This window comes from Cherax quadricarinatus, chromosome 5 (genome assembly GCF_038502225.1).
Source record: "Cherax quadricarinatus isolate ZL_2023a chromosome 5, ASM3850222v1, whole genome shotgun sequence".
Lineage (NCBI taxonomy): Eukaryota > Metazoa > Arthropoda > Malacostraca > Decapoda > Parastacidae > Cherax > Cherax quadricarinatus.
This window is the reverse complement of record NC_091296.1, coordinates 71,773,604-71,800,338: the sequence shown is the minus strand read 5'-3', so window position 1 is coordinate 71,800,338 and position 26,735 is coordinate 71,773,604. Positions and strand designations below refer to the sequence as shown.

General features: G+C 39.4%; 1 protein-coding gene across 4 annotated transcripts in view; it reads right to left on the bottom strand.

The window, feature by feature from the left end:
• Positions 1-26,735, bottom strand: part of LOC128684995 (zinc finger and BTB domain-containing protein 14) — a 71,713-nt gene that overhangs the window by 10,395 nt on the left and 34,583 nt on the right. For 3 of the 4 annotated variants that reach the window (XM_070104070.1, XM_070104048.1, XM_070104056.1), the window contains 3 exons: positions 20,622-20,780; positions 16,902-16,997; positions 7,175-7,331 (listed from right to left, as the gene is read on the bottom strand). In XM_070104070.1, the coding sequence (XP_069960171.1) occupies positions 7,175-7,331; positions 16,902-16,997; positions 20,622-20,780 (412 nt within the window). Of the gene's footprint in view, positions 1-6,925; positions 7,332-16,901; positions 16,998-20,621; positions 20,781-26,735 lie in introns of those variants that run through there. The other variant, XM_070104066.1, reaches the window with a different exon arrangement.

Sequence of the window (26,735 nt, the reverse complement as noted above, 5' to 3'; positions counted from 1 at the left end):
ACACTGAAAATTTTTGTGTAATAGAAAATACTGGCCATTTTGAGACATGTAATAGCTCAATTATTTTCATACAGTATTAATATATTTCATGTGTTACTTTTGTTTTTAATGGCTTTCAGGAAAAAAATGAAGCAGATGAATATTGAAAATGGTGTTGAACTGTAATCCAAGACCTAATGTACATTAATTATCTGAGATCTGGAGGCATTAAAGTCATACAGTGTTACAATGTTCTTATCCTAGAGATGTAAAAAATCATTTGATGCATGTACACTATATGTAAAACCTGAATGAGTAAAATACATTCAATATAACTAGATCAAAGATTTAAGATTTCCTTTACTGCTCTTAAGTGATGCATAAATAAAGCAGAAAACTGTCTGTGTAGTAAAAAAAAAAAACTGCCTGTGTAATATTTACTGAAACTACCCAGTACATCATCTTAGACTAAGCAATGTGTATAGTAAGTCTGGTGAACTTCACTCAAATTGTTAGTCGTATCATCCACAGATGAAAATCCCAGTTGAATACAAACAGAACCAGAAAATGATCATAAGAGGGCAAATTGTTCAACTGTATTCCAAACAATATTTTGGGAAGAGACCTTACCAAAATATTGTTTGGAAACAAAGCAATAAAGTATATTGTAAATTAGTAATATTAAATAAAAAAATCACAGCTTCTAATGCAGTAATTAAGTTGATTGCTTTAACTAAGAAACCAGCCAAAAGTTAACTCCAAACGTAGATCTATGTTCTCTCGCCCAGCGCTCTGAATATTAAAAAAAAAAAAAAAAAAAAAAAAAAATTAAATAAAGATGACATTTGTTTACGTAAAGTAATGTACAAAATTTTTTTTAAGAGTCAGTACTTACGGAGATATAAGGCCACAAAGTCGGCGCTTGTTGCTCACCTGACAGCAACGTGAAGCGCTGCCATTTGCAGAAGTGTTGCTGATATACCTTTTTTTCTCATTTTTTCTTAATTTAATATGAAGTAGCACGTAATGAAACTAGTTTATTAGATTATGTATTGGTGAATAAAAGGTTGATGGGTAGGCTCCAGGATGTACATGTTTATAGAGGGGCAACTGATATATCGGATCATTATTTAGTTGTAGCTACAGTTAGAGTAAGAGGTAGATGGGAAAAGAGGAAGATGGCAACAACAAGTAAGAGGGAGGTGAAAGTGTATAAACTAAGGGAGGAGGAAGCTCGGGTGAGATATAAGCGACTATTGGCAGAAAGGTGGGCTAGTGCAAAGATGAGTAGTGGGGGGGTTGAAGAGGGTTGGAATAGTTTTAAAAATGCAGTATTAGAATGTGGGGCAGAAGTTTGTGGTTATAGGAGGGTGGGGGCAGGAGGAAAGAGGAGTGATTGGTGGAATGATGAAGTAAAGGGTGTGATAAAAGAGAAAAAGGTAGCTTATGAGAGGTTTTTACAAAGCAGAAGTATTATAAGAAGAGCAGAGTATATGGAGAGTAAAAGAAAGGTAAAGAGAGTGGTGAGAGTGCAAAAGGAGAGCAGATGATAGAGTGGGAGAGGCACTGTCAAGAAATTTTAATGAAAATAAGAAAAAATGTTGGAGTGAGTTAAACAAGTTAAGAAAGCCTAGGGAAAGTATGGATTTGTCAGTTAAAAACAGAGTAGGGGAGTTAGTAGATGGGGAGATGGAGGTATTAGGTAGATGGTGAGAATATTTTGAGGAACTTTTAAATGTTAAGGAAGAAACAGAGGCAGTAATTTCATGCACTGGTCAGGGAGGTATACCATCTTTTAGGAGTGAAGAAGAGCAGAATGTAAGTGTGGGGGAGGTACGTGAGGCATTACGTAAAATGAAAGGGGGTAAAGCAGCTGGAACTGATGGGATCATGACAGAAATGTTAAAAGCAGGGGGGGATATAGTGTTGGAGTGGTTGGTACTTTTGTTTAATAAATGTATGAAAGAGGGGAAGGTACCTAGGGATTGGCGGAGAGCATGTATAGTCCCTTTATATAAAGGGAAAGGGGACAAAAGAGACTGTAAAAATTATAGAGGAAAAAGTTTACTGAGTATACCAGGAAAAGTGTACGGTAGGGTTATAATTGAAAGAATTAGAGGTAAGACAGAATGTAGGATTGCGGATGAGCAAGGAGGTTTTAGAGTGGGTAGGGGATGTGTAGATCAGGTGTTTACATTGAAGCATATATGTGAACAGTATTTAGATAAAGATAGGGAAGTTTTTATTGCATTTATGGATTTAGAAAAGGCATATGATAGAGTGGATAGAGGAGCAATGTGGCAGATGTTGCAAGTATATGGAATAGGTGGTAAGTTATTAAATGCTGTAAAGAGTTTTTATGAGGATAGTGAGGCTCAGGTTAGGGTGTGTAGAAGAGAGGGAGACTACTTCCCGGTAAAAGTAGGTCTTAGACAGGGATGTGTAATGTCACCATGGTTGTTTAATATATTTATAGATGGGGTTGTAAAGGAAGTAAATGCTAGGGTGTTCGGGAGAGGGGTGGGATTAAATTTTGGGGAATCAAATTCAAAATGGGAATTGACACACTTTTTGCTGATGATACTGTGCTTATGGGAGATTCTAAAGAAAAATTGCAAAGGTTAGTGGATGAGTTTGGGAATGTGTGTAAAGGTAGAAAGTTGAAAGTGAACATAGAAAAGAGTAAGGTGATGAGGGTGTCAAATGATTTAGATAAAGAAAAATTGGATATCAAACTGGGGAGGAGGAGTATGGAAGAAGTGAATGTTTTCAGATACTTGGGAGTTGACGTGTCGGCGGATGGATTTATGAAGGATGAGGTTAATCATATAATTGATGAGGGAAAAAAGGTGAGTGGTGCATTGAGGTATATGTGGAGTCAAAAAATGTTATCTATGGAGGCAAAGAAGAGAATGTATGAAAGTATAGCAGTACCAACACTCTTATATGGGTGTGAAGCTTGGGTGGTAAATGCAGCAGCGAGGAGACGGTTGGAGGCAGTGGAGATGTCCTGTTTAAGGGCAATGTGTGGTGTAAATATTATGCAGAAAATTCGGAGTGTGGAAATTAGGAAAAGGTGTGGAGTTAATAAAAGTATTAGTCAGAGGCCAGAAGAGGGGTTGTTGAGGTGGTTTGGTCATTTAGAGAGAATGGATCAAAGTAGAATGACATGGAAAGCATATAAATCTATATGGGAAGGAAGGCGGGGTAGGGGTCGTCCTCGAAAGGGTTGGAGAGAGGGGGTAAAGGAGGTTAGGTGGGCAAGGGGCTTGGACTTCCAGCAAACGTGCGTGAGCGTGTTAGATAGGAGTGAATGGAGACAAATCGTACTTGGGACCTGACGATCTGTTGGAGTGTGAGCAGGATAATATTTAGTGAAGGGATTCAGGAAAACCGGTTATTTTCATATAGTTGGACTTGAGTCCTGGAAATGGGAAGTACAATGCCTGCACTTTAAAGGAGGGGTTTGGGGTATTGGCAGTTTGGAGGGATATGTTGTGTATCTTTATATATGTATGCTTCTAAACTGTTGTATTCTGAGCACCTCTGCAAAAACAGTGATAATGTGCGAGTGTGGTGAAAGTGTTGAATGATGATGAAAGTTTTTTCTTTTTTGGGGATTTTCTTTCTTTTTTTTGGGTCACCCTGCCTCGGTGGGAGACGGCCGACTTGTTGGAAAAAAAAAAAAAAAAATTATGTTCTGATAATTACAATTTGTAGTAGTTTTGTGATTTCACAGCCAATCTTTGTTCTGACACTAATATTAGGTACTGAAATAGTACTCAAATAGTCAAAAACACAGTGACAGGTGAACATTTTCACCTACCTTCGTCACATACTGTTGTCTAAAAATATATACATAGTGTTTATAGGTCCCAGCAATGTTCTGGACATGCAGGAGTATGTAATAATACATAATAATAAGTTTCCCTGAGGTACAGTGTAAGACGAGTGTTACTCCACTGCTGACAGCGCAGCAGTGGTGACATTTGATGATCGTGCACTGCCTTGGCTTTATTTGTTTTCATTGTTACACATAAACATGTCTGTCTGTCTGTCTAGTTCTGTTTATCTCTGTCTCTGCTTATCTGCCTTTCTGTCTCAGAGAGAGCGACTCATGGACCAACAGGTATTACACACGATGCAGAGTCGTCACATTTGATTCCTGAACAAGTGAAAATGCGTATTACTTGCCAGTCATGCTTATTATGCATTACAGTGGACCCCCGCATAACGATATTAATCCGTTCATGAGAGCTCATTGTTATGCGAAATTATCGTTATGCGAATGAATTTTCCCCATATGAAATAATGGAAATCAAATTAATCCGTGCAAGACACCCAAAAGTATGAAAAAAAAAATTTTACCACATGAAATATACATTTTCCTAGACACAAAGAGAAGGATACATGCACAATAGTAGAGTAGTACATGCACAATATATATTGTGCATGTACTACTCTACTAAATGAAGAATAAATGACACTTACCTTTATTGAAGATGCAGCAATGACTGATGAGACACTGTGTCCTGGGAGTGCCTTTTCCTCCTGAGTACTGTAGGTCCTGTTTGGCATTTTCTTCCAGAACAGGCCTTATCACACTGTGTATGCCACTATGATTCTTAAATCTCTCAAACCAACCTTTGCTGGCTTTAAATTCACCAATATGAGCACTAGTTCCAGGCGTTTTTCCCTGTTCACCTGGGTGTTAGTCGACTGGTGTGGGTTGCATCCTGGGAGACAAGATTAAAGACCCCAATGGAAATAAGTTAGACAGTCTTCAATGACACTGACTTTTTTGGGTTATCCTGGGTGGCTAACCCACTGGAGTTAATTGTTTCTTGGTATTCTCAATAAGCCACACCAACAACGGTGCTACAGCAGCAGCAGCAGCAGCTGACAGTGCTACAGCAGCAGCAGCTGACAGTGCTACAGCAGTAGCAGCTGACAGTGCTACAGCAGCAGCAGCTGACAGTGCTACAGCAGCAGCAGCAGCAGCTGATAGTGCTACAGCAGCAGCAGCAGCTGACAGTGCTACAGCAGCAGCTGACAGTGCTACAGCAGCAGCAGACGATGCTACAGCAGCAGCAGACAGTACTACAGCAGCAGCAGCAGACGGTGGTACAGCAGCAGCAGCAGCTGACGGTGGTACAGCAGCAGCAGCAGCAGCTGACAGTGCTACAGCAGCAGCAGACAATGCTACAGCAGCAGCAGACGGTACTAAAACAGCAGCAGCTGACGGTGGTACAGCAGCAGCTGACGGTGCTACAGCAGCAGCAGCAGCTGCCAGTGCTACAGCAGCAGCAGCAGCTGACAGTGCAGCAGCAGCAGCTGACAGTGCAGCAGCAGCTGACAGTGCTACAGCAGCAGCAGACGATGCTACAGCAGCAGCAGATGGTACTACAGCAGCAGCAGCAGCAGCAGACGGTACTACAGCAGCAGCAGCAGCTGACGGTGGTACAGCAGCAGCAGCAGCTGATGGTGCTACAGCAGCAGCAGCAGCTGACAGTGCTACAGCAGCAGCAGCAGCTGACAGTGCTACAGCAGCAGCAGCAGCTGACAGTGCTACAGCAGCAGCAGCAGACAGTGCAGTAGCAGCAGCAGCTGACGGTGGTACAGCAGCAGCAGCAGCTGACGGTGCTACAGCATCCGCAGCAGCAGCATCAGCAGTTGACCATGGTACCACAGTATTTCGATAATATTTCTCACCCTTTTTACCACAGGGTTGGCACTAGAAGCTTTCTTGGGGCCCATGGTCATTTATTTTGCAGATAAAATCACCAAAAACACTGTAATAATACGAAATGTTATGATTGTATGCTTGGATGTTACCGCGGAGGCTGGCTTGTAAACAATGCCACCGGCGGAACATGTGAGGCTGGCTCAGGCCGCACATTAGACACGTCTCGGACGAATAGTGTTGAGCGGGTTTTTTAGCGGTATGCGAGGCAAAATCTTAGCGATAAAATGTATCGGTATGCGGATTTAACGTTATGTGATGCCAACAGTATGCGGGGGTCCACTGTATATCTACAAGCACAGTATAGCACTTTGTCTGCATTTTTTGGGGTTATCCTAGGTAATTTACACTATGTATAATTGTATTTATATGTACCTGTGAGATAGAGATAGACAGAGACAGAGATTGAGATAGAGAGACAGACAGAGATACAGATAGACAGCAGAGATAGAGACAGCCAATCAGCCAGCCAGCCTGCTGAACACGTATTACATGTTCCAGAATTGTTTCTTTTTACTTAGGGCACAGGTTATAGGACATTCTGGCAGGATGACACTACCAATGGTACCAAAATTGAAAGGGTGTTGCACAATGGGTTATTATCGAGGTTTTTGAAATTTTCTCCACCACTTGTGGCCACATCCACCTCAAAGCCACTAAACTTGGGGTCAACATTACTTTCCTCTTAAAAGGGGAGTGTTAATACGACATGACATCAGTGAATCCCTGGTGTTTTCCGCACTGTTTGCTCTAGCTGGCGCTCAACTGAACGGTGCTCCCACAAAGTACTAAGTGTTAAGACCCATTCTGTGCTAACCAGGCATCTCAGGCCAATTGTGCCAATTTTGGAGGCAGGAAAAATAAAACAGAGATCTATGTTTGGAGCACTAGTGATAAGAACGTAGATCTACGTTTGGACAGTTATGGGGTTAAGGAATACCTAACATCTGCCTATTACAATATTGTATCACCTAGCAAATATTACAAACCAATAAACTTTCAGGGGTGAGGATGTTGCAGTTCAGAAGGTCATTTGAATTAAGTCTGCACACTTCTGGAATGACAACTGAATGAATAAAGGTCGCTCAAACTTGGTGAGAGACAGCCAGTTAAAAAAATAAATAGAATTTCAGTAATTAAATCTCTAAAAAATAAAAAATATCTATATTTCAATATGAAATACCATATGGAATAAACACAGTATTAACAACAGTAATATCTATTTATTTTTGTACATCCATGAACTGTTTACTTCTGATATACAACTTGCTGAATGATTCCACAATTAATGTATACAAGTATTTTCATTTCATATACAAGAGCAGAAAATCCAACATGCATAGTCAAAAGTTTCTAAACCCTGAAAACATTTGTAGAAAGTTCAAACCTCATTCCCAATTCAATTCCCTTGATCAACATGATGTCTAATCTTTACATGTCGATTGAGGTTACCTTGCTGTGTAGCACGATAGGGACAAAATGGGCAACCATATGGTTTCTCTCCAGTGTGAGTTCTTACATGACTCGCCAATTTAGCAGGATAGATGAATAGCTTATCACAATAAGGACACTTTAAGGTATATGTTCGAGTATTTCCAGGGTCAGCATTCTGTAATGATAGTAAAATTCATATTACATAGATAAGATCAAAGTATATTATTAAAACATACTGAACAATCTATACTTATGTACTTAAGTAAAAAATAATGTAAGTACATATAAATGGTGAGAGAGTGCAAAAGGAGAGCAGATGATAGAGTGGGAGAGGCACTGTCAAGAAATTTTAATGAAAATAAGAAAAAATTTTGGAGTGAGTTAAACAAGTTAAGAAAGCCTAGGGAAAGTATGGATTTGTCAGTTAAAAACAGAGTAGGGGAGTTAGTAGATGGGGAGAGGGAGGTATTAGGTAGATGGTGAGAATATTTTGAGGAACTTTTAAATGTTGAGGAAGAAAGGGAGGCAGTAATTTCATGCACTGGTCAGGGAGGTATACCATCTTTTAGGAGCGAAGAAGAGCAGAATGTAAGTGTGGTGGAGGTACGTGAGGCATTTCGTAGAATGAAAGGGGGTAAAGCAGCTGGAACTGATGGGATCATGACAGAAATGTTAAAAGCAGGGGGGAAATATAGTGTTGGAGTGGTTGGTACTTCTGTTTAATAAATGTATGAAAGAGGGGAAGGTACCTAGGGATTGGCAGAGAGCATGTATAGTCCCTTTATATAAAGGGAAAGGGGACAAAAGAGATTGTAAAAATTATAGAGGAATAAGTTTATTGAGTATACCAGGAAAAGTGTACGGTAGGGTTATAATTGAAAGAATTAGAGATAAGACAGAATGTAGGATTGCGGATGAGCAAGGAGGTTTCAGAGTGGGTAGGGGATGTGTAGATCAAGTGTTTACATTGAAGCATATATTTTTATTTTTTGTATTTTTTTTTTATTATCACACTGGCCGATTCCCACCAAGGCAGGGTGGCCCGAAAAAAAAAAACTTTCACCATCATTCACTCCATCACTGTCTTGCCAGAAGCATATATGTGAACAGTACTTAGATAAAGGTAGGGAAGTTTTTATTGCATTTATGGATTTAGAAAAGGCATATGATAGAGTGGATAGGGGAGCAATGTGGCAGATGTTGCAAGTACAGTGGACCCCCGGTTAACGATATTTTTTCGCTCCATAAGTATGTTCAGGTGCCAGTACTGACCGAATTTATTCCCATAAGGAATATTGTGAAGTAGATTATTCCTTTCAGACCCCCAAACATACACGTACAAACGCACTTACATAAATACACTTACATAATTGGTCGCATTCGGAGGTAATCGTTATGCGGGGGTCCACTGTATATGGAATAGGTGGTAAGTTACTAAATGCTGTAAAGAGTTTTTATGAGGATAGTGAGGCTCAGGTTAGGGTGTGTAGAAGAGAGGGAGACTACTTCCCGGTAAAAGTAGGTCTTAGACAGGGATGTGTAATGTCACCATGGTTGTTTATTATATTTATAGATGGGGTTGTAAAAGAAGTAAATGCTAGGGTGTTCGGGAGAGGGGTGGGATTAAATTATGGGGAATCAAATTCAAAATGGGAATTAACACAGTTAATTGGATATCAAATTGGATATCAAATTGGGGAGGAGGAGTATGGAAGAAGTAAATGTTTTCAGATACTTGGGAGTTGACGTGTCGGCGGATGGATTTATGAAGGATGAGAATAATCATAGAATTGATGAGGGAAAAAAGGTGAGTGGTGCATTGAGGTATATGTGGAGTCAAAAAACATTATCTATGGAGGCAAAGAAGGGAATGTATGAAAGTATAGTAGTACCAACACTCTTATATGGGTGTGAAGCTTGGGTGGTAAATGCAGCAGCGAGGAGACGGTTGGAGGCAGTGGAGATTTCCTGTCTAAGGGCAATGTGTGGTGTAAATATTATGCAGAAAATTCGGAGTGTGGAAATTAGGAAAAGGTGTGGAGTTAATAAAAGTATTAGTCAGAGGGCAGAAGAGGGGTTGTTGAGGTGGTTTGGTCATTTAGAGAGAATGGATCAAAGTAGAATGACATGGAAAGCATATAAATCTATAGGGGAAGGAAGACGAGGTAGGGGTCGTCCTCGAAAGGGTTGGAGAGAGGGGGTAAAGGAGGTTTTGTGGGCAAGGGGCTTGGACTTCCAGAAAGCGTGCGTGAGCGTGTTAGATAGGAGTGAATGGAGACGAATGGTACTTGGGACCTGATGATCTGTTGGAGTGTGAGCAGGGTAATATTTAGTGAAGGAATTCAGGCAAACCGGTTATTTTCATATAGTCGGACTTGAGTCCTGGAAATGGGAAGTACAATGCCTGCACTTTAACCCTTTCAGGGTCCGTCCCGTAGATCAACGGCTTTACGTTCAGGGTCCAAACCGTAGATCTACGTCATGAGCTCAGCTCACTCTGATAAACTTTGAGTGGTAAATTTGGGCCTAGATATGAGAGAATACATCTATGTGGTATGTGTGCACCACATAAAACAAATCCTGCAGCACACTGTGTATAATGAGAGAAAAAAAACTGAGACCATGATTTTCGATTAAAACAGCGACTTTGCAGTGTTTTTTCGAATGTTTTTTATAGTTGTATTTGTGATTTCTTGGTCTCATTTGATAGAATGGAAGACATATTACAGAAATAGAGATAATTTTGATTGGTGTTAGCACTGGAAATGGCTTGAAATTGAGCTCAAAGTGGCGGAAATGTTAAATTTTTGCCGATGTTCAAGAGTAAACAAACGACCTCACACGTCTAATACACGCCAGCTGGTGGGTCTAATATACATTCACAAATGTGGTGATGATATTTATACAATTATTACAATATTGCATAACAGTACATCTTCTATTTTTTGGTGTAAATAAAAATTCATTATGTGAATAAAAAATCAAAATGGAATTTATTTGTAAAGCCTCAAAACATAACTAATGAACAGAGGAAATGTTAGTTTAGTGCCAGGAATACCTACATTGTTTATTCTGGACCCTATTTTGAAATTGGAATATTTTGAACTTTGTGTTAAATTGGCCAAATTACCAATTTCCGGTCACTTTATTTTGTAGTTGAAACAGTTGACTTGGTGATTTCTTGTGCTCAATCGATAGAATAGAAGTAATACTAGTGAAATAGCTGAGAATTTGGTCGACTGGAATAATGTAATTGGCCTAAAATGGGAGTCAAAGTCGGCAAAATCGCCGATTCGTAAATATCGCTGACACATCAAAATTCACAAGAGCATAATTTCGTCAATTTTCCATCAAATTTCGTACTTTTTGTTTTATTACATTCACAAAAAGATTCTCTACCATTTCATAAGAAAAAATAACAATTTTTTTTTTTGAAAATTCTTGGACACTGGGGCACCACTTCAGATTTTGGCCTTGGACCCTGAAAGGGTTAAAGGAGGGGTTTGGGATATTGGCAGTTTGGAGGGATATGTTGTGCATCTTTATACGTATATGCTTCTAAACTGTTGTATTCTGAGCACCTCTGCAAAAACAGTGATTATGTGTGAGTGTGGTGAAAGTGTTGAATGATGATGAAAGCATTTTCTTTATGGGGATTTTCTTTCTTTTTTGGGTCACCCTGCCTCGGTGGGAGACGGCCAACTTGTTGAAAAAAAAAAAAACATATAAATGCATTGGCAAACTTTAGATACTAAAAAAGAACCAAATCTACAAATACAATATAATGAAATGTATTGATATTGGTACATGGTAATATGGATATTTTACTTGCTGTTGAAGAAGTGAACAAGGAGAGAGTACAGGGGTAACAACACAATTATATGACTGTAAGACATGGGCCAGAAATGTCGTAGTGAGAAGGAGGCTGGAATTAGTGGAGATATCATATCTGAGAGCAACGTATGGTGTAGTATACATATTATGTAATGAACTCAAAGTGTGGAAATTAGAAGACAGTGTGGGGCTACCAAAGATATAATTCAAAGGGCTGAGAAGATATTGTTAGGGTGGTTTGGGCATTTAGAGAGGACATGGCAAAATGGGATGATGAAGAGGGTGTATAAACTTGGAGTGGAAGAAAGGCAGGGTAGAGGTCATCCCAGGAAGGGTTGGAAATTTTGAGTGCTAGGGACCTGAGTATCCAACAGCCTTGTGTAAACTCGTTAGTTCAGAATGAGTGGAAACAAGTGTTTTTTTTTTTTGGCTTAAAATGCTGCTGGAATGTGAGAAGAACGACATTTATGAAAGAATTCAGGGAAACTGGTTAACCAGACTCGAGGATGGTAGTACAGTGGAACCTCAGTACTCGAACTTAATTCATTCCAGAAGGCCGTTCGAGTGCTGATCTGTTTGAGTATTGAACAACTTCTTCCCAACCAATTTTCTTGTTGGTTGGCTGTTATCACTAATCTTCATAGGTCCCATGGTGACTTATTTATACAAATAATAAAAAAAAAAAAAAACACCAAAAAATGCGAAGAAACATGAAATAGTTTACAGTGAAGTTCTGGCAGGTCGTGTTTGTTTGGTTGAGAGCTGAGCTTTGTTCGAGTAGGGAGCTGTTTGAGTACGGAGGTTCCACTGTACATTGTCTGCATCTTGAAGGAGGGAAGGGGATCTTGCAGTTTGAAGGGTCATATGAACTGTGATGTCTGTGCACTTCTGGCAAGGAGATAACCCATGTTTAGAAAAAAAAAATTTTTTTTTTTTTAATTTTTTGACAAATAAAATAGCTCAACTCTTTCAGTGTTTTTGACGTGCTAGTACTATGTACGTCTTATGCGCCAGGGTTATTGATGTACTGTACTAGTATGTATAAATTCTAGCATCCTCAAATCAAGCAGAAAAAGGCTGGTAGGCCTAGATGTGAGAGAATGGGTCTGCATGGTCAGTGTATGCAGTACAAAAAAACCAGGGACCCAGTGGTGCATTGTGGGAAAGCCATTTTATTACACCTTGTTCACCATGTCTAGCACTAAGAAACTCCTCACTCCTTGACTAATTGGGGCTCTTTTGTTCCCAAGTGACAATTCAAACACAGATGGAAGTGTCAGTGAAGATGAATTTCATGGTTCTGAGGAGTTTGTGACCGAGAGCAATGCCCAGGAAACGAGAAGGAAGGAAGGAAGGAAGGTAGGAAAAGATGAGAGGAAGGAAGGAAGGTAGGAATGAAGAAAGGAAGAAATGAGAGGAAGGAAGGAAAGAAGAAGGAAGGAAGGAAGAGAAGAAGGAGGGAAGGAAGGAAGGAAGGTAAGAAGTAAGGATGGAAGGAGACCATCAACCTAGGATAACACAAAAAATTCAGACAGTGACTTATTTCCAGTTGGTGGGGTGGGGAGGAAGGGATGGGTGTTGACAGGCAGTGAGGGTGGTGAGTGATGGTGTAATTTGTCATTGTGACACTAATTATGCTGGTGACTCAGCATATTTACAAATCCACCCCCACACAACAACTACAAGCTTAGAGAAGCTGTAGCAGTTCTAGGAAGTGTCCAGTGACTTTATGTATGTCTGTATGTATGTATGTATGTATGTATGTATGTGTGTGTGTGTGTGTGTGTGTGTGTGTGTGTGTGTGTGTATATATATATATATATATATATATATATATATATTTTTTTTTTTTTTTTTTTTTCAACAAGTCGGCCGTCTCCCACCGAGGCAGGGTGACCCAAAAAAGAAAGAAAATCCCCAAAAAGAAAATACTTTCATCATCATTCAACACTTTCACCACACTCGCACATTATCACTGTTTTTGCAGAGGTGCTCAGAATACAACAGTCTAGAAGCATACACATATAAAGATACACAACATATCCCTCCAAACTGCCAATATCCCAAACCCCTCCTTTAAAGTGCAGGCATTGTACTTCCCATTTCCAGGACTCAAGTCCGACTATATGAAAATAACCGGTTTCCCTGAATCCCTTCACTAAATATTACCCTGCTCACACTCCAACAGATTGTCAGGTCCCAAGTATCATTCGTCTCCATTCACTCCTATCTAACACGCTCACGCACGCTTGCTGGAAGTCCAAGCCCCTTGCCCACAAAACCTCCTTTACCCCCTCTCTCCAACCCTTTCGAGGACGACCCCTACCCCGCCTTCCTTCCCCTATAGATTTATATGCTTTCCATGTCATTCTACTTTGATCCTTCTCTCTAAATGACCAAACCACCTCAACAACCCCTCTTCTGCCCTCTGACTAATACTTTTATTAACTCCACACCTTTTCCTAATTTCCACACTCCGAATTTTCTGCATAAGATTTACACCACACATTGCCCTTAAACAGGACATCTCCACTGCCTCCAACCGTCTCCTCGCTGCTGCATTTACCACCCAAGCTTCACACCCATATAAGAGTGTTGGTACTACTATACTTTCATACATTCCCTTCTTTGCCTCCATAGATAACGTTTTTTGACTCCACATATACCTCAATGCACCACTCACCTTTTTTCCCTCATCAATTCTATGATTAACCTCATCCTTCATAAATCAATCCGCCGACACGTCAACTCCCAAGTATCTGAAAACATTTACTTCTTCCATACTCCTCCTCCCCAATTTCATATCCAATTTTTCTTTATCTAAATCATTTGACACCCTCATCACCTTACTCTTTTCTATGTTCACTTTCAACTTTCTACCTTTACACACATTCCCAAACTCATCCACTAACCTTTGCAATTTTTCTTTAGAATCTCCCATAAGCACAGTATCATCAGCAAAAAGTAACTGTGTCAATTCCCATTTTGAATTTGATTCCCCAAAATTTAATCCCACCCCTCTCCCGAACACCCTAGCATTTACTTCCTTTACAACCCCATCTATAAATATATTAAACAACCATGGTGACATTACACATCCCTGTCTAAGACCTACTTTTACCGGGAAGTAGTCTCCCTCTCTTCTACACACCCTAACCTGAGCCTCACTATCCTCATAAAAACTCTTTACAGCATTTAATAACTTACCACCTATTCCATATACTTGCAACATCTGCCACATTGCTCCTCTATCCACTCTATCAAATGCCTTTTCTAAATCCATAAATGCAATAAAAACTTCCCTATCTTTATCTAAATACTGTTCACATATATGCTTCAATGTAAACACTTGATCTACACATCCCCTACCCACTCTGAAACCTCCTTGCTCATCAGCAATCTTACCTCTAATTCTTTCAATTATAACCCTACCGTACACTTTTCCTGGTATACTCAGTAAGCTTATTCCTCTATAATTTTTACAGTCTCTTTTGTCCCCTTTCCCTTTATATAAAGGGACTATACATGCTCTCCGCCAATCCCTAGGTACCTCCCCCTCTTTCATACATTTATTAAACAAAAGTACCAACCACTCCAACACTATATCCCCCCCTGCTTTTAACATTTCTGTCATGATCCCATCAGTTCCAGCTGCTTTACCCCCTTTCATTTTACGTAATGCCTCACGTACCTCCCCCACACTTACATTCTGCTCTTCTTCACTCCTAAAAGATGGTATACCTCCCTGACCAGTGCATGAAATTACTGCCTGTTTCTTCCTTAACATTTAAAAGTTCCTCAAAATATTCTCGCCATCTACCTAATACCTCCATCTCCCCATCTAACTCCCCTACTCTGTTTTTAAATGACAAATCCATACTTTCCCTAGGCTTTCTTAACTTGTTTAACTCACTCCAAAATTTTTTCTTATTTTCATTAAAATTTCTTGACAGTGCCTCTCCCACTCTATCATCTGCTCTCCTTTTGCACTCTCTCACCACTCTCTTTACCTTTCTTTTACTCTCCATATACTCTGCTCTTCTTATAACACTTCTGCTTTGTAAAAACCTCTCATAAGCTACCTTTTTCTCTTTTATCACACCCTTTACTTCATCATTCCACCAATCACTCCTCTTTCCTCCTGCCCCCACCCTCCTATAACCACAAACTTCTGCCCCACATTCTAATACTGCATTTTTAAAACTATTCCAACCCTCTTCAACCCCCCCACTACTCATCTTTGCACTAGCCCACCTTTCTGCCAATAGTCGCTTATATCTCACCCGAACTTCCTCCTCCCTTAGTTTATACACTTTCACCTCCCTCTTACTTGTTGTTGCCACCTTCCTCTTTTCCCATCTACCTCTTACTCTAACTGTAGCTACAACTAAATAATGATCCGATATATCAGTTGCCCCTCTATAAACATGTACATCCTGGAGCCTACCCATCAACCTTTTATCCACCAATACATAATCTAATAAACTACTTTCATTACGTGCTACATCATACCTTGTATATTTATTTATCCTCTTTTTCATAAAATATATATCTTACTTATTACCAAATCTCTTTCTACACATAGCTCAATTAAAGGCTCCCCATTTACATTTACCCCTGGCACCCCAAATTTACCTACTACTCCCTCCATAACATTTTTACCCACTTTAGCATTGAAATCCCCAACCACCATTACTCTCACACTTGATTCAAAACTCCCCACGCATTCACTCAACTTTTCCCAAAATCTCTCTCTCTCCTCTACACTTCTCTCTTCTCCAGGTGCATACACGCTTATTATAACACACTTTTCACATCCAATCTTTATTTTACTCCACATAATCCTTGAATTAATACATTTATAATCCCTTTTATCCTGCCATAGCTTATCCTTCAACATTATTGCTACTCCTTCTTTAGCTCTAACTCTATTTGAAACCCCTGACCTAATCCCATTTATTCCTCTCCACTGAAACTCTCCCACCCCCTTCAGCTTTGTTTCACTTAAAGCCAGGACATCCAGCTTCTTCTCATTCATAACATCCACAATCATCTCTTTCTTATCATCTGCACAACATCCACGCACATTCAGACTTCCCACTTTGAAAATTTCCTTCTTCTTATTCTTTTTAGTAATCTTTACAGGAAAAGGGGTTACTAGCCCATTGTTCCCGGCATTTTAGTTGACTTTTACAACACGCATGGCTTACGGAGGAAAGATTCTTATTCCACTTCCCCATGGATATAAAAGGAAAAGTAATACCAAGAACTATTAAGATAAAACCAAGAACTATTAAGATAAAATCAAAGAAAACTCAGATGAGTGTGTATAAATAAATGTGTACATGTATGTGTAGTGTGACCTAAGTGTAAGCAGAAGTAGCAAGACATGCCTGTAATCTTGCATATTTATGAGACAGACAAAAGACATCAGCAATCCTACCATCATGTAAAACAATCACAGGCTTTCGTTTTACACTCACTTGGCAGGACGGTAGTACCTCCCTGGATGGTTGCTGTCTACCAACCTACTACCTACAACATTTTATGTACACCTATATATACAGTAGATGTACATAAATTATATCTGTACACTGCAACACATTTGAAGAAAATCAATTATGATGCAGTTGGAGACAAATTTAATGAGCTAAACTGCTACATGGAATCCTGATTTCTTCTTCTCTTTCTTCATCCCCAAAAGACATTTCCAAAGACAGCTGTGATAACAGGGATGTGAGTCAGCAGACCAAGATTTTTCACTTCCCATTGCTGAAACATGTTTGTTTACTTACATAGTTTCATGAATTTATTAAGCTTTTACTTGCCTAACAGTTGCATTGGGCCTGATTACCAGTACAGTATAAATAATGGTATTGTAATTGCTTTAAATAACCAAATTTTACTTTACCATATTAGGATCAGGTAGAGAGTTTGGCAAACCAATGGGGAAACTAGGAGTATTCTGAAGACTGCTTTCAGGTTGGCTCCACCGTCGTAAAGGCTCCTGCAAGTAGAGTATGAGGAGAATTTCTGAATGATTTTATTGAACGTGTATTGACCATACAACTGCAAAGCAGGATGACAATAGGATAAATAAAATTAAAACAATAGTTACTACTTACCAAGGTAAGTAGGGTGATCTAGAGAAGGAAAATGCCCTTAACCTTACTTATTTCCTAGAGCACTCACATTACAGTGGACCCCCGGTTAACGAACTTTTTTCACTCCAGAAGTATGTTCAGGTGCCAGTACTGACCGAATTTTTTCCCATAAGGAATATTGTGAAGTAGATTAGTCCATTTCAGACCCCCAAACATACACGTACAAACGCACTTACATAAATACACTTACATAATTGGTCGCATTTGGAGGTGATCGTTAAGCGGGGGTCCACTGTACTAATTACTTACTGAATTGCAATATTCCCACCCATTATTTAGAGTGCCGGTACTGTGCTTCCGATCTCCAGAAGTCATGATTGGCTAATCACTTTTCCCTGACTCCCTTCACACTCAAATAGCACATCAAATCCCTAAATCCATCTGTTTCTACTCATTCTAATCTAACACACACATGCTTGTTCAGTGCTCAAGCCCCTACCTCTCAAAGTCTTTTTCACACCCTGCCTTCCATCCACTTCAGATGTATACACTCTCTTGGTTTCAACAAAAACTCTTCTTTCCTGAATTATATCTTTCTTACCAATGTACCAACCTCTGATCACTCATATTCACACCACACATTAATTACAGTAGGGCCCCACTTTACAGCATTTCGTTAACACGGACATTTCAAATTATGACCTGCTCTACATGACTTGCTAATACGGAGGTGTGCCACTCATTTGTTTACATCATCTGTGAGCTCTGCACCTCTCCATTATGTCTAGAAACTTTCCAAAATTTCAAATGTTTTAAAGTTATTGCATATTTTATATATACTCTAATAATTATACTTATCCTAGGTAGTAGGCTGGTAGACAGCAACCGCCCAGGGAGGTACTACCGTCCTGCCAAGTGAGTGTAAAATGAAAGCCTTTAATTGTTTTACATGATGGTAGGATTGCTGGTGTCTTTTTTTCTGTCTCATAAACATGCAAGATTTCAGGTACGTCTTGCTACTTCTACTTACACTTAGGTCACACTACACATACAGGTACAAGCATATATATACACACACCCCTCTGGGTTTTCTGCTATTTTCTTTCTAGGTCTTGTTCTTGTTTATTTCCTCTTATCTCCATGGGGAAGTGGAACAGATTTCTTCCTCTGTAAGCAATGCGTGTTGTAAGAGGCGACTAAAATGCTGGGAGCAAGGGGCTAGTAAAACCTTCTCCTGTATAAATTACTAAATTTAAAAAGAGAAACTTTTGTTTTTCATTTTGGGCCACCCTGCCTCGGTGGGATACAGCCGGTTTGTTGAAAGAAAGAAGAAGAATTATACTTATGTGTACCTGTACCTAAAGAAATTTACACACTGTGCTGGCATGCACCGTGTGTAAATTTCTGGTGTCTCACTAGTCTTGAAGACACCATATTATTAATAATAATAATAATATTAATAATAATAATCACTATGGGGCGCTTTAAATGTTGTATATTACGTTAATATAGAAATTTTCATTAATCACTCTATGATATTTTTCAAAATTATATAAGAAACATGCTACATAACATAAACATGATACATACACCCACAGTAGAATAAAGTTAACATAAATATGAGATGTGGAAGCTGGATGGCTTGTTGAAATGACGGCAAGAATTATGTTTTCTCTGGTCCAACACCAGAGAAAATGTGTACGATATAGTATTACTGGGGGTAACTGTAGAAAATTATTCCTTTTGTATGTTTTCACTCATAGCTGCTTATTTATTCTACTGCACTAACATGAAGACAATTTGTACACAATGTAAGTGTTTGTATTATGGGGTAAATGCTTCACCAATTCATGAATATGTAAGTGTTTGAGCCAAAATTTGACAGGCATTAATAAGCATGTGCTTGTTTACAATTCTTGGCAACTCCTTATCTTTCGCTTACTTGTTCTCTCTCTCGTTTACTCATTCTCTCTCGTTTACAATGGAATCTAAGGGTAGTTATCAGAAATGATTAAACTCGGTGAACAAGGAATGTCAATGGTAATAATAATAATAATCGCTCTGGGGTGCTTTAAATTTAAGACATATATTTCATGTAGGTATGGTAGCTGGTGTAGGACCTACCACACCAGACTTTCTACAATAAATACTTACCTCTCGCCCTATATTACGACTACACATATTTTAAGGTAAGTAGTGAGTGTACTGTATGTGTACTTTATAGCTCTGGGCTGCTTTAAATATCGTATATTATGTGTAGGTGTGGTAGCCAGGTGGGTTACTGCGAAAATTATTATTATTATATGTGAGCAAATCACCTGCAGGAGGCTTACAGGGTCTTACCTGAATTATTGCCTGCAAGTAATTTGAGTGAGGTAAGTGGGACTTTTGTCACAGCAGGTCGCTGAACTATAGCTCCTTCGATGCCCACTACCTACCAAAAGCTAGATCTGACATTTAATTATAATAATTATAAAGCTAGACCTGACATTAATAATTATAATATTAAAACCAGCTACTCTGGTAAATTGAAGTTGTGGACTGTAAGTGATTTGGCTTGTTGGGTACACAAAATATAATTGGTATTCACACTTACCATCCAATTTCTGTAGATGGATCACACCACAACACCTGCCTAACACTGGCCAGCAAGAGATCTAAATGAAAGGACTAATGGTGTACATCCCTGTGAGTGATGTTCCCTTATTTTCCACCACCCACACATAATTCTCGAGGTCCTGCAAATTTCCTGTCCCAATACTTCAGCAGGGGAAATTAACACAAGTTCCTAAGTACAAATTCAGGCAGAAAAACCCCAATTGACCTTCGAGAACACCTGATTACATTGCACAACTTGGTCCAGTGTTCACACATTAAATTCAATATGGCGTCTCTTGTCCATGTCACTCTCTGGCTCTTCCACACCCCCCTTCACTTAAAACTTCTCGAAGGGTCCAAATAGCATCACATTTTAATACGCAATTATTATATTATTCATTTATATGTTCCACCTTTAGGAAAATTATGTAAAAAATTTTCCACAGCTACCATCCCCTACCACTCCTGACTTCCTACAATAAATACTACTCACCTCTCACCCTACATTAAGACTACAAATATTTTAAGGTAAGTAATGAGTGTACTGTGTACATATGTATTTTACTTTTTACTGTTTTTAATGCCCAGTACTACTGTTAACTTAATACATGTTAGTGTTAACTTATCTGGCATTTACATGCATTTATAAGTGGAAAAAATGGTGTTACACTTTACGGCGGTAGCCTGGAACTTAACCTGACATAAAAGTGGGGCCCTACTGTACTTGGTGCTACATTAATAAAAATGATCTAGCTAAAACATTTTTCTCTAAACTGTTTAATTACTCTTTCATACTGATAAGAAGTGACAGATGAACTTCACAGTTTCATAGGTATATTTACACAATGTAAAATAAGATACATTACAATGTTTATAAGACTGTCATCTTAGTTTTTACTAAGGATCATATCTTTACAAAGTTTCTTTACCTGTATTATTTGTTGGTGGGCAGAAACAATTCCTGGTGAATTATATACTTGACTTTCTGGTGCAATTATACTTGTATTAATTGTACTGTCCTCGTGTAACTCATTTTCTAATTTTACTTCTTCTTTAACGACATTCCCAGGGTCAGCAAAAGGTTGAACCTAAAAATGAAGATCCTAATTAGTTTCCTTAAATGTAACAATACAGAATTGCACTGAATATTATTAGAAACAGAGGCATGCTGCTGACAGTACTGAAGAAAAGAGATAAAGAGCAACTTTTGATAAAGCTCTACACAAAAGAAATTGTCACAACAAAGCTCTGGGTAGAGCTTGATAAAGCTCTACACAGAACTCAAGTTAACCACCTATCACTGAGGACAGCTGTAGGCTATCTACCTATCAAAGAGAATACATGAAGGATAGCCACCTATCACTGGGAATAGCTGAAGGCTAGCTACCTACCACTAGCACTCCAAATGTAGATCAATGTTCCATTTTTCCTGCCTTCAAATTTGGCATGATTGGCCTGAGATACCTGGTCAGTATAGAATGGGTCTTAACACTCGGTGTGTGCAGTATTAAAAAAATTCTGGGACCACTTAGTACCTTGTGGGAGCACCAGTTCAACTGAGTGCCAGCTAGAGCAAATAGCGTGTCAAACACCAGGGATTCATTGATGTCATGTGTCGTATTAACACTTCCCTTTTAAGAGGAACGTGACGCTGACCCAGAGTGTAGTGGCTTTGAGGTGGATGTGGCCACAAGTGGTCGAGGAAATATCAAAAACCTCGATAATAACCCATGTGCAACATCCTTTCATTTCTGATACCACTGGTAGTATTATCTTGCCAGAATGTCCTACAACCTATGCTCTAAGCAAAGAGAAACAATTCTGGAACACCTGTAATACGTATTCAGCAGGCTGACCAGCTGGCCGGCTGGATGGCCTGCTGGCTGGGTGGCTGGTTGGCTGGCTGGCTGGCTGGCTGGCTGGCTGGCTGGCTGGCTGGCTGGCTGGCTGGCTGGCTGGCTGGCTGGCTAGCTGGCTGACTGACTTTGACTGTCTCTCTGTCTGTGTCTCTGTCTACATCTGTTTGTCTAGATCTCTGTCTGTGTATATCTCTGTCTGTCTATATCTCTCTGTCTCTGTCTCTCTCACAGGTATAAGTAGTACGTACAATTATACATAGTGTAAATTACCTAGCATAACCCAAAAATTCCAGGCAAAGTGGTATACAGTGCTTGTAGATATAAGGCATAATAAGCATGACTGGCAAGTAATACGCATTTTCACTTGATTCGGAATCAGAAGTAACGACTCTGCATTGTGTGTAATACCTGTTGGTTTATGAGCCGCTCTCTGAGACAGACACATACAGGCAGACAGAAACACACACACACATGCAGACAGTAAGACCCACACCCACACACAGACAGACAGAAAGACAGACACACACACAGGCAGATAGAAAGACAGACACACAGGCAAGCAGAAAGACAGATAAGCAGACCTAGACAGACAGACAGACAGACACACATGTTCATGTGTAACAGCGAAAACAAATAAAGTCCCCTGGAGCATTGCACGTTCATTAAGTGTCACTTCACTGCTGCACCATCAGCAGTTTAGTGACACTCGTCTTAACACCATGCTTCAAGGAGTTTCATATACAGTGGTACCTTGACTTATGAGCTGAATTTGTTCCATGACCCAGCTCATAACTCAATTTGCTCGTACAGTGGACCCTCAACCAGCGATATTAATCCGTTCCTGAGAGCTCATCGTTAATCAAAATAATCGTTAGTCAAGTTAATTTTCCCCATAAGAAATAATGGAAATCAAATTAATCCGTGCAAGACACCCCAAAGTATTGAAAAAAAAAATTTTTACCACATGAAATATTAATTTTAATACACACAAACTGAAGAAGACATGCACAGTTACATGACACTTACCTTTATTGAAGATCTGGTGACGATTGATGGGATGGGAGGAGGGGAGAGTGTTGATCTTCTTAGTGTTTAGAAGGGGAATCCCCTTCCATTAGGACTTGAGGTGGCAAGTCCTTTTTCGGGGTTACTTCCCTTCTTCTTTTAATGCCACTAGGACCAGCTTGAGTCACTGGACCTCTGTCGCACAACATATCTGTCCATAGAGGCCTGTACCTCCCGTTCCTTTATGACATTCCTAAAGTGTTTCACAATATTGTCAGTGTCACAATTAAACACTTGTTCAGGTTTCAATTCTTCACTGTCTATGTACTCCTTGAATTCCTGCACATATTTGAGGCTGCCAGTTTGGTCCAAACTGGCAGCCTCACCATGCCTTATCACACTATGTATGCCACTACGATTCTTAAATCTCTCAAACCAACCTTTGCTGGCCTTAAACTCACATCACCACTAGTTGCTGGCATTTTTCTAATTAAATCCTCATGCAACTTCCTAGCCTTTTCACATAAGATCTCTTGAGAGATGCTATTTCCTATTATCTGTTTTTCGTTTATCCACACCAATAACAGTCTCTCAACATCTTCTATCACTTGCGATCTCAGTTTCGAAAACATAGTTGCACCTTTGGCAAGAACAGCTTCCTTGATTGCCGTTTTCTTGGCCACAATAGTAGCGATGGTTGATTGGGGTTTTGTGTACAACCTGGCCAGCTCAGACACACGCACTCCACTTTCATACTTAGCAATGATCTCTTTCTTCATATCCATAGTAATTCTCACCCTTTTTGCTGTAGGGTTGGCACTAGAAGCTTTCTTGGGGCCCATGGTGACTTATTTTGCAAGTGCAATCACTAAAAAGGCTGTGATAATATGAAATATTCCGATTGTATGCTTGGAAGCGACCACGGTGGCTGGCTGGCTTGTAAACACTGGCCAGAAGTGGACGCATCTCAGACGGAACGAATAGTGTTGGTCGAGTCGAATTTTTTAGCGCTAGTCGAGGCAAAATTTTTGGGTTAAAATGTATCGCTGGTCGGATTTATCGTTAATCGACGCCATCGCTGGTCAAGGGTCAAATAAATTTTCCTCACTGAAATTAATTGAAATGCCATTAATCCGTTCCAGCCCCCCCAAAAAAAAACCAATTTTTTTATTATGGGTTTTTTAAATAAGAAAAATGTATTTATAAATAAGAAATGATTTTTGCCATTTTTGCCAAGTCCCAGCAATGTTTCAGAAATGCTGGAGTATATATGAAACTCCTTGAAGCACGGTGTAAGATGAGTCACTCCACTGCTGACAATGCAGCAGTGGAGTGCCATTTGATGAGCGTGCACTGCCTTGGCTTTTTCACTGTTACACATAAACATGTCTTTCTATCTGTTTGTTTCTGTCTATCTGTCTGTCACTCCACTACCAGTGGAGTGTCACTCGTGGAGTGACATTTGATGATCGTTCACTGCCTTGGATTTATTTTTCACTGTTACAAATAAACATGTCTGTCTATCTGTCTGTTTCTATCTGTATTTGTCTGTCTATCTCTGTCTCTGCTTATCTGTCTTCCTGTCTCCCTACTTGTCTCTGTCTCAGAGAGAGAGTCACTCATGAACCAACAGGTATTACACATGATGCAGAATCGGTCAAGTCTGATTCCTGAACAAGTGGAAATGTGTATTACTTGCCAGTCATACTTATTATGCCTTATATCTACAAGCATAGTATAACATTATCTGGATTTTTTGGTTATCCTAGGTAATTTACACTATGTATAACTGTATTTACGTGTACAGAGATAGAGATAGACAGAGACAGATATAGAGACACAGATAGACAGATTTAGATATAGACAGGCAGAAGGAGACAGAGACAACCAAAGGAAATCAGCCAACTGTCCACCCAAACAGCCAGCCTGCCGAACATATATTACACATGTTCCAGAATTGTTTCTCTTTACTTAGGACATATGTTATAGAACATTCTGGCAGGATGACACTACCAGTGGTATGAAAATTGAAAGGATGTTATACAGTGGTCATTATCGAGGTTTTTGATATTTCCTGTCTCCTGTGAGTGGCAGCATATCTGAAGCTCGTTCGTAACTTGAATTTTGGCTCGCAACTCAAGGCAAAAGATCGACCGAGCGACGGCACGTAACTTGGAAAACTCGTAAGTTGGGGCACTTATAAGTCAAGGTACCATTGTATACTCCAGCATATCTAGAACATTGCTGAGACCTATAAATACTTTGTATATATTTCTAGACAATAGTAAATGACAAAGGCAAGTGAAAATGTTCACCTGTCGGTGTGTCTGTGACTATTTGAGTACCTAATATTAGTGTCAGAACAAAGATTGGCTGTGAAATCACAAGAACTACTATAAATTGTAATTATCAGAACATAAAAATTATATAAATTAAAATAAAAATGAGATAAAAAGGTATATCGGCAACACTTCTGCAAGTAGCAGGGCTCGATGTTGCCATCAGGTGGGCATCCAGCACCAATTTTGCAGAATTATATCTCAGTAAGTACTGGTCCTAAAATGTTCTTTTTTGGTCTTATTACACACAAAAAAATTGCCCTTTTTAATTAATAAAAAAAATTCAAAATATTCGGAGCACTGGCAGTGAAAACATAGATCTACGTTTAGGCAGTTTAACCCTCAAATGGTTCAAACGTATATATACATTCTCTCGCGTAGTGCCCCAAACATATATATACGTTTCCTTTGTCATTCATTCAACATTGGCATGATAAGCCTGAGTAGCTTAGACATGAGAGAATAGGTGTGCGCACTCACTGTGCACCATATGAAAAAAATTGGGGACGTCTGGGTACCATATGCTCTTTTTTCCGATTAAAAAACAAGATTTTTTTTTTCTCAAAAAATTTGGGGCGCTACGTGAGAGAACGTATATATACATTTGGACCGTTTAAGGGTCAAGGGTTAAGGATAGCTGGAGGCTAAAACAAAAAACAAAACAAAAAACAAAAAAAAATCTTAACCACCTACTGATGAAATTAACTGAAGGCTAACCACCTATCAATGAACATGGTTGAAGGCTAGGGTCACTTACCATTCCAAACGTAGATCAACGCTTTATTTTTCCTGCCTCCAAATTTGGAATGATTGGCCTCAGATGCCTGGTCATTACAGAATGAGTCTTAACACTCGGTGTGTACAGTATTAAAAAAATTGGGGACCACTCAGTACCGTGTGGGAGCACCAGTTCAACCGAGCGCCAGCTAGAGCAAACAGCGTGGCCCGCTGGCCTGGTGGCTAAAGCTCCCGCTTCACACATAGAGGGCCCGGGTTCGATTCCTGGCGGGTGGAAGCATTTCAACACATTTCCTTACACCTGTTGTCTTGTTCACCTAGCAGCAAATAGGTACCTGGGTATTAGTCAACTGGTGTGGGTCGCATCCTGGGGGACAAGGTCAAGGACCCCAATGGAAATAAGTTAGACAGTCCTCAATAACGCACTGACTTCCTTGGGTTATCCTGGGTGGCTAACCCTCCGGGGTTAAAAATCTGAATGAAATCTTATCTTATCTTATCTTACCACCAGGGATTCACTGATGCCATGTCATATTAACACTCCCTTTTTAACCCCTTCAGGGTCCAAGGCCCAAATCTGAAGTGGTGCCCCAGTGTCCAAGAATTTTCAAAAAAAAAATTTGTTATTTTTTCTTATGAAATGGTAGAGAATCTTTTTGTGAAGGTAATAAAACAAAAAGTACGAAATTTGATGGAAAACTGACAAAATTATGCTCTCGCGAATTTTGATGTGTCAGCGATATTTACGAATAGGCGATTTTGCCAACTTTGACTCCCATTTAAGGCCAATTACATTATTCCAGTCAACCAAATTCTTAGCTATTTCACTAGTATTACTTCTATTCTATCGATTGAGCACAAGAAATCGCCAAGTCAACTGTTTCAACTACAAATTAAAGTGATTGGAGATTGTTAATTTGGCCAATTTAACACAAAGTTCAAAATATTCCAATTTCAAAATAGGGTCCAGAATAAACAATGTAGGTATTCCTGGAACTAAACTAACATTTCCTCTGTTCATTAGTTACGTTTTGAGGCTTTACAAATAAATTCCATTTTGATTTTTTATTCACATAATGAATTTTTATTCACACCAAAAAAT